General features: G+C 37.3%; 1 protein-coding gene across 1 annotated transcript in view; it reads left to right on the forward strand.

Moving 5' to 3' along the window:
* Window positions 1-4,356: 4,356 nt before the first annotated feature.
* LOC128646918 (uncharacterized) overlaps window positions 4,357-14,594 on the forward strand; it is a 40,123-nt gene continuing 29,885 nt past the window's right edge. Inside the window, exons 1-3 of the mRNA XM_053699726.1 lie at window positions 4,357-4,393; window positions 6,023-6,052; window positions 8,630-8,773. Coding sequence (XP_053555701.1) covers window positions 4,357-4,393; window positions 6,023-6,052; window positions 8,630-8,773 — 211 coding nt within the window. The remainder of the gene's footprint in view (window positions 4,394-6,022; window positions 6,053-8,629; window positions 8,774-14,594) is intronic.

Consider the following 14,594-nt stretch of genomic DNA (forward strand, 5'->3'; position numbering starts at 1 on the left):
TGTGGGTGTGGTGAGGGGTGTATTTATAGGCATTGGAGGTTTGGGAAACTTTGCCCCTCCTGGTAGGAATGTATATCCCATACGTCACTAGCTCATAGACTCTTGCTAATATGAAAGAAATGAATTTATCAGGTAAGTTCTTACATAAATTATGTTTTTTTATTCAGAACTCTGGACAGCACTTTTTTATTGGTGGATGAATTTATCCACCAATCAGCAAGAACAACCCAGGTTGTTCACCAAAAATGGGCCGGCATCTAAACTTACATTCTTGCATTTAAAATAAAGATACCAAGAGCATGAAGAAAATTTGATAATAGGAGTAAATTATAAAGTTGCTTAAAATTTCATGCTCTATCTGAATCACGAAAGAACATTTTTGGGTTCAGTGTCCTTTTAAAGGACCATTAAAGGGACAGTAAACCTCAAAAATAATGTTATATAATTCTGCACATAGTGCAGAATTATATAACATTATATTAGCCAAACTTTGTAAAACCTAATATTCCCTTTTAATTTAAAAAAAAAACGGCTGTTTTACAGACCCGCTCTCTGTGATCTTCTGAGCGGGTCTGTTTGTTTTACACAGCGCATCGGGCCAGCTGTATAGTCACAGCCCGGCCCGACCGCGCCATTATACACAATGCAGCTCGCTCCTGCTCTGTCTGACAGCAGGAGCGAGCTGCACTGTGTATAATGGCGCGGTCGGGCCGGGCTGTGACTATACAACTAGCCCGATGCAGTGTGTAAAACAAACAGACCCGCTCAGAAGATTACAGAGAGCGGGTCTGTAAAACAGACGTTTTTTTTTAAATTAAAAGGGAATATTAGGTTTTACAAAGTTTGGCTAATATAATGTTATATAATTCTGCACTATGTGCAGAATTATATAACGTTATTTTTAAGGTTTACTGACACTTTAAATTTGACAACTCAACAATGCATAAAATGTTTCATTATTAAATGTGAAACATTATTGTAATTCAACTTTATTATTTATTTTGCATCCTTTTGCTGTAAAATGAATCTGAAATGAAGTTTTCCCAGGGAATCTTGGGTTAATTATTTTTTAGCTAATTTTCTGTGAGACAGTCTAACCCCCTCCTCCTCCCTCACTTTATCTATCTTAATTTGCTCAGTCTACATCAAAATTGTTATTATTTAAAAAGATAGATAACGCATTTACTACCCATTTCCCAGCTTTGCACAACTAATATTGTTATATTAATATACTTTATAACATTTAAACCTCTAAATTTCTGCCTGTTTCTAAGCCACTACAGACAGCCTCTTATAACATACTTTCTTATTAGCTTTAAATTTTGGAGTAGACTGTCGCTTTAATGTGGATTATCAGTTTTGCATCAACAACCAAGATAGGAAAAGCATTTATTGCAAAAGCAGTGGGCATATTAAGTAATTTATGTGTGAATATTATTGTGTATATATAATTATATATTTAACTTTTAGATGGAGATTAGAATGAATATGTGTCTGTTTACTCAAATACCTATTAAAGGTATATGAAACCGAAAACATTTATTTTGTGATTCAGACAGAGCATACCATTTTTAAAAGTTTCCAATTTACTTAATCATTATTATTATTATTATTATTATTATTATTATTATTATTATACCTATTATCAAATTTGCTTCATACCCATGATATTCTGTGTTGAAGAGATATGTATGTAATCATCTGGAGCATTACATAGCAGGAAATAGTGCTGCTATCTAGTGCTCTTGCAAATGGATAACATTCTTTCAAAACTGCTGTCATATAGTGCTCCAGAAATGGACCGGCTCCTAAGCTTATTTCCCTACTTTTCAACAAAAGATGCCAAAAGAACAACGTCAAAATTATAATAGTACTAAATTAGAAAGTTGTTTAAAATCACATGCTCTATCTGAATCATGAAATACAATTGTTTGGGTTTAATGTCCCTTTAAATATATTATTAATGAGTAACTAAGCTGAATCAGTGCTAAACTACCTCGAGGGAATAAAAGAGGGCAGACTTACCCCGGTGTCTTTCCTTAACTGCATATGTGCAAACAGAGTTCATGCTAAATCTGCGTAGTATTGTGTGATTAGTTAGCAAAAAAACATAAAACAATATATTAATTTGACAAAATAAAACTGTATTATTCATTGCAAAATTCTTCTCAGTTACGGAGGTACATTATCATGCAGCTTGAAATTTGTATTCAAAGGACCAGTCAACACAGTCTGAACTTTTTTTTCTGACAATTTTCAAAGTTATGTATATTTCCACTTCTCCTGTACCATGTAACAGCAATCAGCCAATCACAAATTCATACATGTGCCATATGACAGCCATCAGCCAATCACAAATGCATACACGTTTATTCTGCACATGCTCAGTAGGAGCTGCTGACTCAAAAAGTTTAAATATAAAAAGACTGTGCACGTTTTGTTAATGGAAGTAAATTAGAAAGTTGTTTAAAATCGCATGCTCTATCTGAATAATGATAGTTTAATTTTGACTTGAGTGTCCCTTTAACCTGTTTTTGCATAGAAATATAAAAAAGTGTCTGTTTAAAGTTGCTGCATTATAGGTACCAAGAACTGTGAAAATGCAGTAAGGAGACAATACATTGATTTTATGCCTTACAGATTAGTTTTAATTGCATCTGCTAATTTATTTCTATTTGAATCTTTAGCCATGAATTTGTTGTTTTTACTACCTATGTTGAAATATATTTATAGTTAAAGCCCAGTGCTGTTGATTATTGTTGCTTGAGGAAGAGTCTATTACTCATTGTAAGAGTTTTTATTTTTCCAGTACTAGATCAGCAAGTCACTGCTCACAAGGATCAGTGTACATTTTCTTCTTTCATGAGCTATAATTGACTCTTTAAAACATTAGAATAATTCTTCCAAAAAATTCACTAATCAAACCTAAGGTGGCTTGTTGTTCAAGTAGTTTCTTGGAAGTCTCTGACATTTAATTATTGGGCAAACTGAGACAGATATTTCTTCCTCCTCCAGGGTTTTTTCTCAGGTTCTTGAACTGGTGAACATCATTTGGGTTGGTCTGGCAGTACTTTCTTCTGTCTCTAAAAGATACTTCTCTCCAAAAAGCAGGTGTATTTTGGCCAGTGTTATGGTTATGTATTTAAGGTGTTTGGATCATCTTGATAATGTTGTAAAACCTTATCACAATAGTGAATCTGAATCCTTTCTAAGCTTCATCAGCAGTGAATGTAACATGCTGCTCTGGTCGTTTGCAGAAATGTGAATTTCTTGAAATATATTTTATGGCAACAAAAGAAACTCAGTATGATTGCCAAGTATTGCACCAGAAGTGTGAATCATGAGAGTATATTTCATTGAGCCTACCTAGCCTTAGGTAACTTGGCTCTCAGAGTTCTTACTTTTTTCCTCATATTTCTAATTTGCTTGCTAAGGATCCATTTCCTTCTAAGTATTTGCTTTTTCTTTGGGTTAAGATTTTTCCTGTAAATAATCTTCTACTTTCCTGAAGACCCCTAAGCTTTTAGTAACAAATACATTGTTTAAACATTCAGCTCACGTTTTTATTAAAGCAACAGAACTTTATGTAATGGACACTACTATAAAAAAAGAATATGCACAGATACTGATCTAAAATCCAGTATAAAACCTTTTAAAAACTTACTTGAAAGCTCCCAGTTTAGCACTGTTGATGAGGTTAGGCTGGGACACTCATCATAAGGGTCTAAGGAAGCAGGAAGAGCAGACCCCCCTTGCATATGAAATAACCCATTACACAAACAGGAGCAAGCAGAAGTCTGTAGGCTTGTTACTTTGGGGCTTTGTTAGGAGTCTGAAAATATGCACAATGTTATTAAAAAATAATCAAAACTATACATTGTTACAAAAGCACTCCCAGATTGACTATATAAACAAAACCTCTACAAAACATTTATGCAAAGAAATCTAGTGTACAATGTCCCTTTTAATAAAGGAATATCAAAATTCTCATGAGATACCATACCCCAGCACATCTTACAATTAAATATCCACAAGATAGTAAAAGTGCTGGCAGGCTGTGAAAAACTGGGTTCCAGTAAATCAGAAAGTCCAGTCCAGCACCTCAGGCCACTGCACGCTACTCAAGGGTCACCACTTTAACCCCCAGTTACATCAGAGAATCCAGAAAGAGTGGCAGCATCAAATGGAATTCAATATTTGTTAGCACATAAAAAAAGCGACGTTTCGGGAACCACTTCCCTTAGTCATGCCATAAAACATAATGGTACAAGACATCCTTATATACCCTAATGCCACCAGGGGCAGCCCCAAGGCAGAACATACAATGATCTGAGATGTCATCGCAGAAAATGCAGCATGTCTGCAGAAAGAACAGAAACTGTTAGACCTAGTGGTTTGTAGCTCTACTCTTCAAACAGAGCTGTGTTCTGGCTGCATTGTTTAAGTGTTCCAGTGCATCAAGAGAAACGTGCTGTTTGAAGTTAACAGACAAATATACAGTAGCACTGTAAAGCAGCAGTGCATTGATTATTAACCAGCTTTTTTCAAACACTCCCCTAGCCTTTCCCAATCTGCAATGCTGTTTGTTCTGAATGTAAGATGTTCTTATGAGCATTGCATCTTTTTATTACTACATTTCTATGTTAGACCAAGAGAAAAGGAAACAAATTTATTCAAGAGACATTTTATAATTTAGTTTATCTGCAGCTAATTTGCAATTTTCAACTACTGCACTATATTATACAACGTTATAAAAAAATGTATTCTTTAGTTATCCAACACATTGCAATTGAACTGGTTCTTTAGTGTAACTGCCTAATTTAAAATTGAATTTTGTTTAAAAATGGCCTGCAGAAAAATTTTCACTTAAAAAATCTCATTGCAGAAAGTGAAAAAAAATTCTGCCACGGGGGGGGGGCAGTAGAGGTATATTTACAAAGTTATCTATTTCACATTCAAAATTTGGAACAATGACTCATAACAGTTCAGAATGCAATGCATCCCTTAAACTGAACCAACAGCCATATATACAATAAAAGGACTTATTTAAAGCAATAATTAATGCCGCACAAAAGTACAACAGAAAAAAATACAAAAGCATCACTGTAGTTACATAAGAAATCATACGAACGTAGAGAGATCCGAGTCTCTGTTCAAACCATCTGGTTCTAGGGTACATAATTCATGTATCCAAAAGCACTCCCTTTGTTTTAGTAAGAGGTCTCTATTGCCCCCTCTCCTAGATCTAGGGACAAACTCAATGACCTGGAATCTGAGCCGGTTAATAGCATGTCCGATTTTAGAAAAATGACATGATACAGAGGCAAGTTTATTCTTAGTCCTAATGGTGCTCTTATGTTCTATTACTCTATCTCTAATGCACCTAGTCCTCTCACTGACATAGCCCCGCCCACAAGGACATTTGACCAAGTAAATAACATATTGCCAGATCTAGGATGTTAAAAAATCGAACCTTTAATCATGTTCCCACAACAGGAGCATCCAAGGCAAGGAAAACAACCCCTTGCACAATATTTGGTGGAGCTTCCGCAGATATTTACACTGCAGTTTTAAACAATTCTAGAAGCACCCTTGCCAACTACAATTGCACTTATTTCAGATACTGCTTAATGGTGTAAAATCTGTCCTCTTGAGACAATGGGGAAAATATTTTTGCCATCCATAGACACATGTCTGGCTGTCTGGAACATCTAAATTGCTTGGTCTAGAGGTGTACTCCTACCTAAAGATGAACAGATTTGATCAATTGCAAATATTTAAGAATTTTTTATTTTTTAAAAGAGCTTTATTAAATGAACATGCTTTACAAGTTGTAGATATACATTACATAGATCAAGTTGTATACAGCAAGTGATACTCATAAGTCTGGAGCTTCCAACCTTATACAACTCCTAATAGCTCCGATAAGTATGTTTCCTATGTTCATTACATATAAAGGATAAGTAATTATTTATAATTAGTAACATTTGCTTATATCCTATGCTTATTACTTTTTTGATAGGCCAGCTGCACCAAGCTAATTCTGCTTTAGGTAAGAATACTCATATTCCCTGACTCATAGAACACGAGTTGACTGATGGTACAGCTAGCCTATCCAAATGTCCACTATAATAGCGGATCTGAAAGTAAAGAGAGAACAGAAGACGCAGTACAGGCGCCCAGAGGGAAAAGAAGGAGGAAGAGAGAGAAAAAAAAAAAAAGGGGGGAGAGGGGGGGGGGAGGGGAAGGAAGAGGGGGAAGTGTTGGTTATGGATGGGGTTTTAAATAAGGCCAGGCAATAACTGATTACATTTATGAGTTGTTTATGACTCCGGGTTCATTATCCTAACAGTTTCTATTTCTAAATTGATTTACCCTCCCAGAGCAGTAACATATATTCATGGGTGACCAGTTTACCCGCTTCGAAGTAGTGATACCTTTCTAAGTTCAGCAAATCTCTCACCCCACTTCTCTCCCACATCAGGGACTTGTGCTGATTTCCAGTATTTTGGGACCAGGCTCTTAGCACAGTTCAACATAAGTACGAACAATCTTTGCTTTGCCTCTTCAGAGATCTTAGGGAGTTTATGTAGTAGTAGATAATATGGGTCTGGGGGTATAATGATGGTCAGTATTCTGCTACATTCTGCAAACACTCCCTCCCAGAACGGTTTTACAAGGGGGCACGTACACCAAATGTGGAGCAATGTACCCTCCTCTCCGCAGTCTCTCCAGCATCCCCCTCCCGTGTGAGGGTAGATCTTTTTTAGCCATATTTAAGAATTTTTATCCCAGAAAAAACATCCTTCGCCAAACTGGTTGCTTTACTTGGTGGCCTTGCATGGAAGTAGGTGAGATTTTTTTTCTTCATAATAATTCTCTTTTTTTCCTTTTATTCCTGCCACATTCATCTTTTATCTCTTCCTCAGTCTCAATAGCTGGCGCATTATTCTTGAGTTGCAATCACCCTTTTGCCTTTAGGTCCATGCTTTAGTGTCGAACAATTAAGAATTGCAATCCTTTTGGATGCATGCATACTTCCTTGGTACAAAGATTATCCCTCTTACTCTTGTAGTAGATGTGAGCTATGGGAGGCTCTCTCTCATTTGTGTGGCTTTTAGAATATATACCTTGTTTAGGTCCAAATGTGCTTCACTTAAATGTTTTTATGTGCTGACATGCACATGTGTTTTTTGAAAAATCAACCTAATAAAAATAAATAAAAGGAATTACTTACTTTTTTATACTATTGGAGATCTTACATATAGCATAGTTACAATATTTATTCTTTAGTTTTCTGAAAGTTTTGGTTCACGTACTTCCATATATTTCATAGTGAAAGATTGACTTTTGTTCCGATATGACATTATTTTACGGTTTTGTCCTGTGCTCAAAGATCCTGTTATTCTACAGGATATTATTTTTTATTTTTCTGGTTCACTTTTTTGATCTTTTGTACTGTATCTTTTACAAATAGTAGTGTAACGCCTTACTGAAGAATAATTTCGAATAGCTTATTCTACTGCCACATCATTTTTTTGCAAAACTTGCAGGTTTTGTTTACACTGTCATTGTGTGTGCTGCATTGGCCAGTACCTGCTTATGACACAACATCCTCTTTTTCCTTGCTCGAATAAGTATCTGATCTTTTATTTCTGGTTCCAGTTTTTGCTGAATCTTTGGACTTTGCTTTCTGGTTCCTGATTCTGTACTACCAGAATAAAGTTTATTTTGTTTTTTTAAACAACGTATTTGCTCTGCAATACTAAAGGCTTATTTTAATGTTGTAGTATGGTTTTTATTATTAATATTTTAAGTCTGTTCTTTTTTTCATTTGGTTAATCATAATCTGACTTAAGTACAAAGGGGAAGAGTATATTTTGAGGTTGGAATCCACATCCTCAGACTTTTTGGAGGAGTTTCTATCTAGTCCAGACAGGTCTGCAGCCACCTACCCATTAGTAGTGAATAGTTCTGCTTTGAGTTCAAAGAAGTTGATTTTATTTATTTATATTTGTGAATGTAAATATTTGCATAGGAAATTAGCACATCTAGGCAAGTATCCTATGCAAATATTTACATTGATTTAATTTTGAGACATGGAGGATTTTAATTTCAGTCTTTTATCTCCCCTGATAATTTTAATGAGTTTATATTTGTGTGTATATATATATATATATATATATATATATATATTACAGTAAAGTAAGAAATCTGGTTTATCCTAGGATTACTCAGGTAAAATGGACATTACCCAAGCGGCTGTGGGTAAAGCCTGATGTACTGTAATTCCCCCATCTACACTATTTATTTTGCCTCCGCCTGGAGGGTTCAAGGATGGTGCCCCGCCGATCCTCTGGCATCCACCCCAATTGAACCTTGGGGAATGAGGTTTACAAGGGGGGCTTGGCCCCCCTTGTAAACTCCCAGGCGGAGGCAAAAAAGATAGAGAAGATGGGAGAAATACAGTATGTGTGATGCAGTGACTCCGCACTCTGAGGAGATTTAATCATACATCGGGCTTTACCCACAGCCGCTTGAGTAATGTCAGTTTTCGTATCAGCAATATATATATATTATGTTTTGTTTTCTTTGCTGCTTCTCTGATGTATCTTGACCTTTTTTGCAGATGTTCTTTCTTCATATCACAACCTTAACAATGAGGCCTCTGAATTAGCATTGAGAAACTTTTTGTCAGCTTTTAAAACCAATGCTGCGCAGATACAGGATGCTGTTGACACTTTGACTCCATCACTGATTCAGCAACATGAAGGTGACAGTTTAAACCTGTTTAGTTTCAAATAGCAAGTGCTAAAATTGCTGTTTAACCCCTTAATGACCGAGGACGTGCAGGGTACGTCCTCAAAAAAAAGGCAGTTAATGCCTGAGGACGTACCCTGCACGTCCTCGGTGTGGAAAGCAGCTGGAAGCGATCCTGCTCGCTTCCAGCTGCTTTCCGGTTATTGCAGTGATGCCTCGATATGGAGGCATCCTGCAATAACCATACATGGCCATCCGATGCAGAGAGAGCCACTCTGTGGCCCTCTCTGCACCGGACATCGATGGCCGGTATCGTTGGTGGGTGGGAGCCGAATTGGGAGGCGGGTGGGCGGCCATCGGTGTTGCGCGTGACGTCACGGGGGGCGGGATCGGGATCGGGACCGTCGGGGGCGCGCACGGGCGCGCGCGCGTGCACGGGGGGTGGCGGCCGGGCGCGTGCACGGGGCGGGAGCGGGTGGGAACCGCTACACTACAGAAAAGTTAAAAAGTAAAAGTAAAAAACCATCTAAGGGATCTGGAAGGGGTGGGGGTTGGTCTTGGGGGGGGGAAAGCTACACTACAGAAAAGGGACATATTTTATTTAAAAAAAAGCTTTTTTTCACTAAACTGGGTACTGGCAGACAGCTGCCAGTACCCAAGATGGCGCACATTAAGTCAGAGGGGGAGGGTTAGAGAGCTGTTTAGTGGGGGATCAGTGAGGTTGGGGGCTAAGGGGGATCCCTACACAGAAGCATATGTAAATATGCTAACAAAAAATGCACAAAAAAGCCCAAATATACCTTTTATTTTAGTACTGGCAGAGTTTCTGCCAGTACTTAAGATGGCGGGGACATTTGTGGGGTAGGGGAGGGAAGAGAGATGTTTGGGAGGGATCAGGGGGTCTGATGTTTCAGGTGGGAGGCTGATCTTTACACTAAAGCTAAAATTAACCCTGCAAGCTCCCTACAAGCTACCTAATTGACCCCTTCACTGCTAGCCATAATACACGTGTGATGCGCAGCGCCATTTAGCAGCATTCTAATTACCAAAAAGCAACTCCAAAGTCATATATGTCTGCTATTTCTGAACAAAGGGGATCCCAGAGAAGCATTTACAACCATTTGTGCCATAATTGCACAAGCTGTTTGTAAATTATTTCAGTGAGAAACCTAAAATTATGAAAAATTTTACTTTTTTTTTAATTTGATCGCATTTGGCGGTGAAATGGTGGCATGAAATATACCAAAATGGGCCTAGATCAATACTTGGGGTTGTCTACTACACTACACTAAAGCTAAAATTACCCCAAAAAGCTCCTTACATGCTCCCTAATTAACCCCTTCACTGCTGGGCATAATACACGTGTGGTGCGCAGTGGCATTTAGCGGCCTTCTAATTACCAAAAAGCAATGCCAAAGCCATATATGTCTGCTATTTCTGAACAAAGGGGATCCCAGAGAAGAATTTACAACCATTTATGCCATAATTGCACAAGCAGTATGTAAATAATTTCAGTGAGAAACTGAAAGTTTGTGAAAAAATTTGTGAAAAAGTGAACAATTTTTTGTATTTGATCGCATTTGGCGGTGAAATGGTGGCATGAAATATACCAAAATGGGCCTAGATCAATAATTTGGGATGTCTTCTAAAAAAAAATATATACATGTCAATGGATATTCAGGGATTCCTGAAAGATATTAGTGTTCTAATGTAACTAGCGTTAATTTTGAAAAAAAATGGTTTGAAAATAGCAAAGTGCTACTTGTATTTATGGCCCTATAAGTTACAAAAAAAGCAAAGAAGATGTAAACATTGGGTATTTCTAAACTCAGGACAAAATTTAGAAACAATTTAGCATGGGTGTTTTTTGGTGGTTGTAGATATGTAACAGATTTTGGGGTTCAAAGTTAGAAAAAGTGTGTTTTTTTCCATTTTTCCTCATATTTTATAATTTTTTTTATAGTAAATGATAAGATATGATGAAAATAATGGTATTTTTAGAAAGTCCATTTAATGGCGAGAAAAACGGTATATAATATGTGTGGGTACAGTAAATGAGTAAGAGGAAAATTTCAGCTAAACACAAACACCGCAGAAATGTAAAAATAGCCTTGGTCCCAAACGGACAGAAAATGGAAAAGTGCTCTGGTCACTAAGGGGTTAAATGTTTGTCATCCCTAAGAGCATAGACCTTGCAAACCCTTTTATTAGCTTAGTTTCACATGATAGGAACATGATTTTCTGTATACATCCTATTTTATCTTGTACTTCTCACTATAGTGATTATGTTCTCTCAAATGTTCTCAGTTTGTTTGTTTGTTTTGTAAATAAATATCCTTGTTAAAAGTAATGTAAAACAAATGCAATTACATATATAAGTTTCTAATAGAGCCCTTAGTATTATAAATTGATGCATCCAATTTTTTAGCTGCTTATGTTTTTTTATCTTGTCTCACTCTGGTGGCACTTTGTAACAAATAGTTGTGTTTTGGGATGGACAAAATACAAAACACACTGGTGATATAAGATCTATCCTTATTAATAATCATTAATTTTGTTCTATCCTCTGGCTTTGATAGACGATTAAAATTAGGTACATACAACCTCAGATGAACAACAACACATGACATATTACACAGTGTCATGATTTATTTAACAAAAATAAAGCCAAAATGGAGAAGCCATGTGTGAAAAACTAAATAAACCCTTACTGCTTCCATAGGAATTATGAGGCTAAGTAGCATCATCAGCAAGTGTGACCAAATCTATAAAAGCCAAAGTTTTAGCAGTTTGCTTGTCTGGAGCATTCAGATGTGTGTTAACACAATGTCAAGAAGGAAAAACATCAGCAATGATCTTAGAGAAGCAATTGTGGATGCACATCAATCTGGGAAGGGTTATAAGACCATTTACAAACATCATTCTACAATGAGAAAGATTCACAAGTGGAAAACATTCAAGACAGTTGCCAATCTTCCCAGGAGTGGACGTCCCAGCAAATTCACCCCAAGATCAGACCGGGCAATGCTCAGAGAAATTGCAAAATAACCAAGAGTTACATCTCAGACTCCACAGGCCTCAGCATGTTAAATGTTAAGGTTCATGACAGTACAATTAGAAAAAGACTTAACAAGTATGGTTTGTATAGAATTGTTGACAGGAGAAAGTTGCATCTGAACAAACCACAAGACTTCTGGAACAAAGTCCTTTGGACAGACGAGACCAATGTGGAAATGTTTGGCCACAATGCACAGAGCCATGTTTGGTGAAAACCAAACACAGCATATCAGCACAAACACCTCATACCAACTGTCAAGGACGGTGGTGGAGGGGTGATGATTTGGGCTTGTTTTGCAGCCACAGGACCTAGGCACCTTGCAGTCATTGAGTTGCCCATGAACTCCTCTTTATACTTAAGTATTCTAGAGTCAAATGTGAGGCCATCTGTCCAACAGCTAAAGCTCGGCCGAAATTGGGTCATGTAACAGGACAATGATCCCAAGCACACCAAGAAATCTACAACAGAATGGCTGAAAAAGAAAAGGATCAAGGTGTTGCAATGGCCCAGTCAAAGTCTAGACCTCAACCCAAATGCTGTGGTGGGATCTAAGGAGGGCTGTGCATAAACATATGCCCGCAAACCTCAATGAACTGATGCAACGTTGTAAAAAAGAGTGGGCCAAAATTCTTCCATAATGATGTGAGACTGATAAAGTCATGCAGAAAATGATTACTTGAAGTTATTGCTGCTAAAGGTGGTTCTACAAGCTATTGAATCATAAGGTGTACTTAGTTTTTTGCACATGGCTTCTCCATTTTGGCTTTATTTTGTTAAATAAATCATAACACAGTGTAATATGTCATGTGGTGTTGTTCATATGAGGTTGTATTCACCTAATTTTAAGACCTACTAAGAACCAGATGATTTTTATTATGTCCTGATACGCAAAACCATAGAATTCAAATATGGTGTACTTTCTTTTTCACATGACTGTATATTATCTATAACAATTTTTTAACATTATGGAATATGCATGATTTCCTCTTATTTTTTTCCGTAAAATGATGATGGTCCTCAGTCCTCCATAAAATATGGGATATATTTCCCGCCACTAGGTGGAGCTCAAGAACCCATATCAGCGCTTTTAATTCCTCCCACTTCCCATCTTCTTTTTTTTTTTTTTTTTTTTTTTTAGTTTTGTTCTTGGCCTTATAAGAGGTAGTTGAGAATAGAGGTTGTTCCAGCTACTTGCTTTATGGATTACAAATTGGGAGCTCAGACCTATGTGAGACCAAGAGTCCCTAGGGAGTATCATTTAAAAAGAAGGCAGAAAATACTCTTCACAGCACCTGAATGATGCAGGGACATAGGAATACCCTTTGATATGCACAGTATTTCCCTAACGGGAATTCAGCCATAAATACCCTCAGGTGTCTCAGTGACTTATCTATAGCCTCTACTTGATGGACACATGTATTTCCTACTGCAATCTGTGGTGCTAGATACCTGCACTGGATGTTCTCTCTATCGGATACTGCTGCAGCTGCATAGACATTAATTGACATGCCTGGTAAGCCAGTGTAAGTGACTTTACAAAGCACACACTGCCCAGAGGCTATTTGTAGGTACTCTGACACAGGTACAGCATAGCCAGTGGGCTCACCTCATGACACATTTTTTTTTTTCTCCTTTTCAGATCCCCACCTGTCCTATCATGCTCAGGTACATATTCAGGGAAGCCTATCACCCTTTTTAGCCCTCTGGCATTCATGGGGATACTTTTGAGGGTATGTTTTTATAATTAGGTGTATGGCCCTTTAAAGCATCCGCTTTCTGCATTGAGCGGTTCAGTTGAGGAGGCTCCAAGTAGGGGAACAGTTTTTTTTTATTTATTCAGGAGATGTTTTATGCTTGGTGCTCTAATTTTTACTAAAATATCCAAAAGCGATATTTTTTAATTTTCTGAAGCACCGGCTCTGCCCCCTCACTGTTCCTGGGCTTTTTCTCCTCAGTTTTAAGTCTCTACAGCTAGAAATCATGTTTTCTTGATGTGTGGGCCAGATCCATATTTAATTTCAGTGCCTGCCAGTCCTAGGAAGGGGGAATTACCTATACAGGAGTTGCCAGGGGGTACTTGAGGGCTACTAAGGGCTGTAGTGATTACTACACTGAGAGGTAATTGAGGTGTCTGAGGGAGTGTAAACTTATTGTAGAGTGCTCTCTACCAGGTATTTTCTGTACTAATACATATATACATTGTCATTTCATACTTTTATTATAAGTGAAAATTGAAACAAAATGTTTCTGTCCCCACTGCTATCTCTATAGAGGAGTCAGTTTCTGATATCCCTCTGTCTACATATACATGTTTAATTTGCAATATGCCAGGTCACTTAAATCTATGAGAATTGTATACCTCAAATTTTGAATACATATCAGCCGCAACCGTCTACCTACCAGAGGGAAATTGCCCTGTACTTGTCACTCAGGGGGAAACTACTGTTTTTACTTCTGAAGCTAAAAATAACATATACAATAAAGTGACAGTTTGTTTAGCGGCTGTCCCCAAGCTAAGTAAATATAAGCCTGAATCTAGGATTTAAAGGGCCACTGTAAGTAAATATTTTCTATGCATGTTACTAACTAACTACCCCAAATACACTTTTTATCAATAGCATGTCATTAACATACCTCTACCGTATATCAGAAATCTTATCTGCAAATTTAATTGTTTTCCAAACCCACTCCGTGGGTATCCTTTGCTTTTTACCAATCCATTTACAATACCTAGGTTTCAAAATGGCGCTTTAAACACAAAGTTATTGGTTTAAGT

This window comes from Bombina bombina, chromosome 2 (assembly GCF_027579735.1).
Source record: "Bombina bombina isolate aBomBom1 chromosome 2, aBomBom1.pri, whole genome shotgun sequence".
In the NCBI taxonomy this organism is placed as follows: Eukaryota; Metazoa; Chordata; class Amphibia; order Anura; family Bombinatoridae; genus Bombina; species Bombina bombina.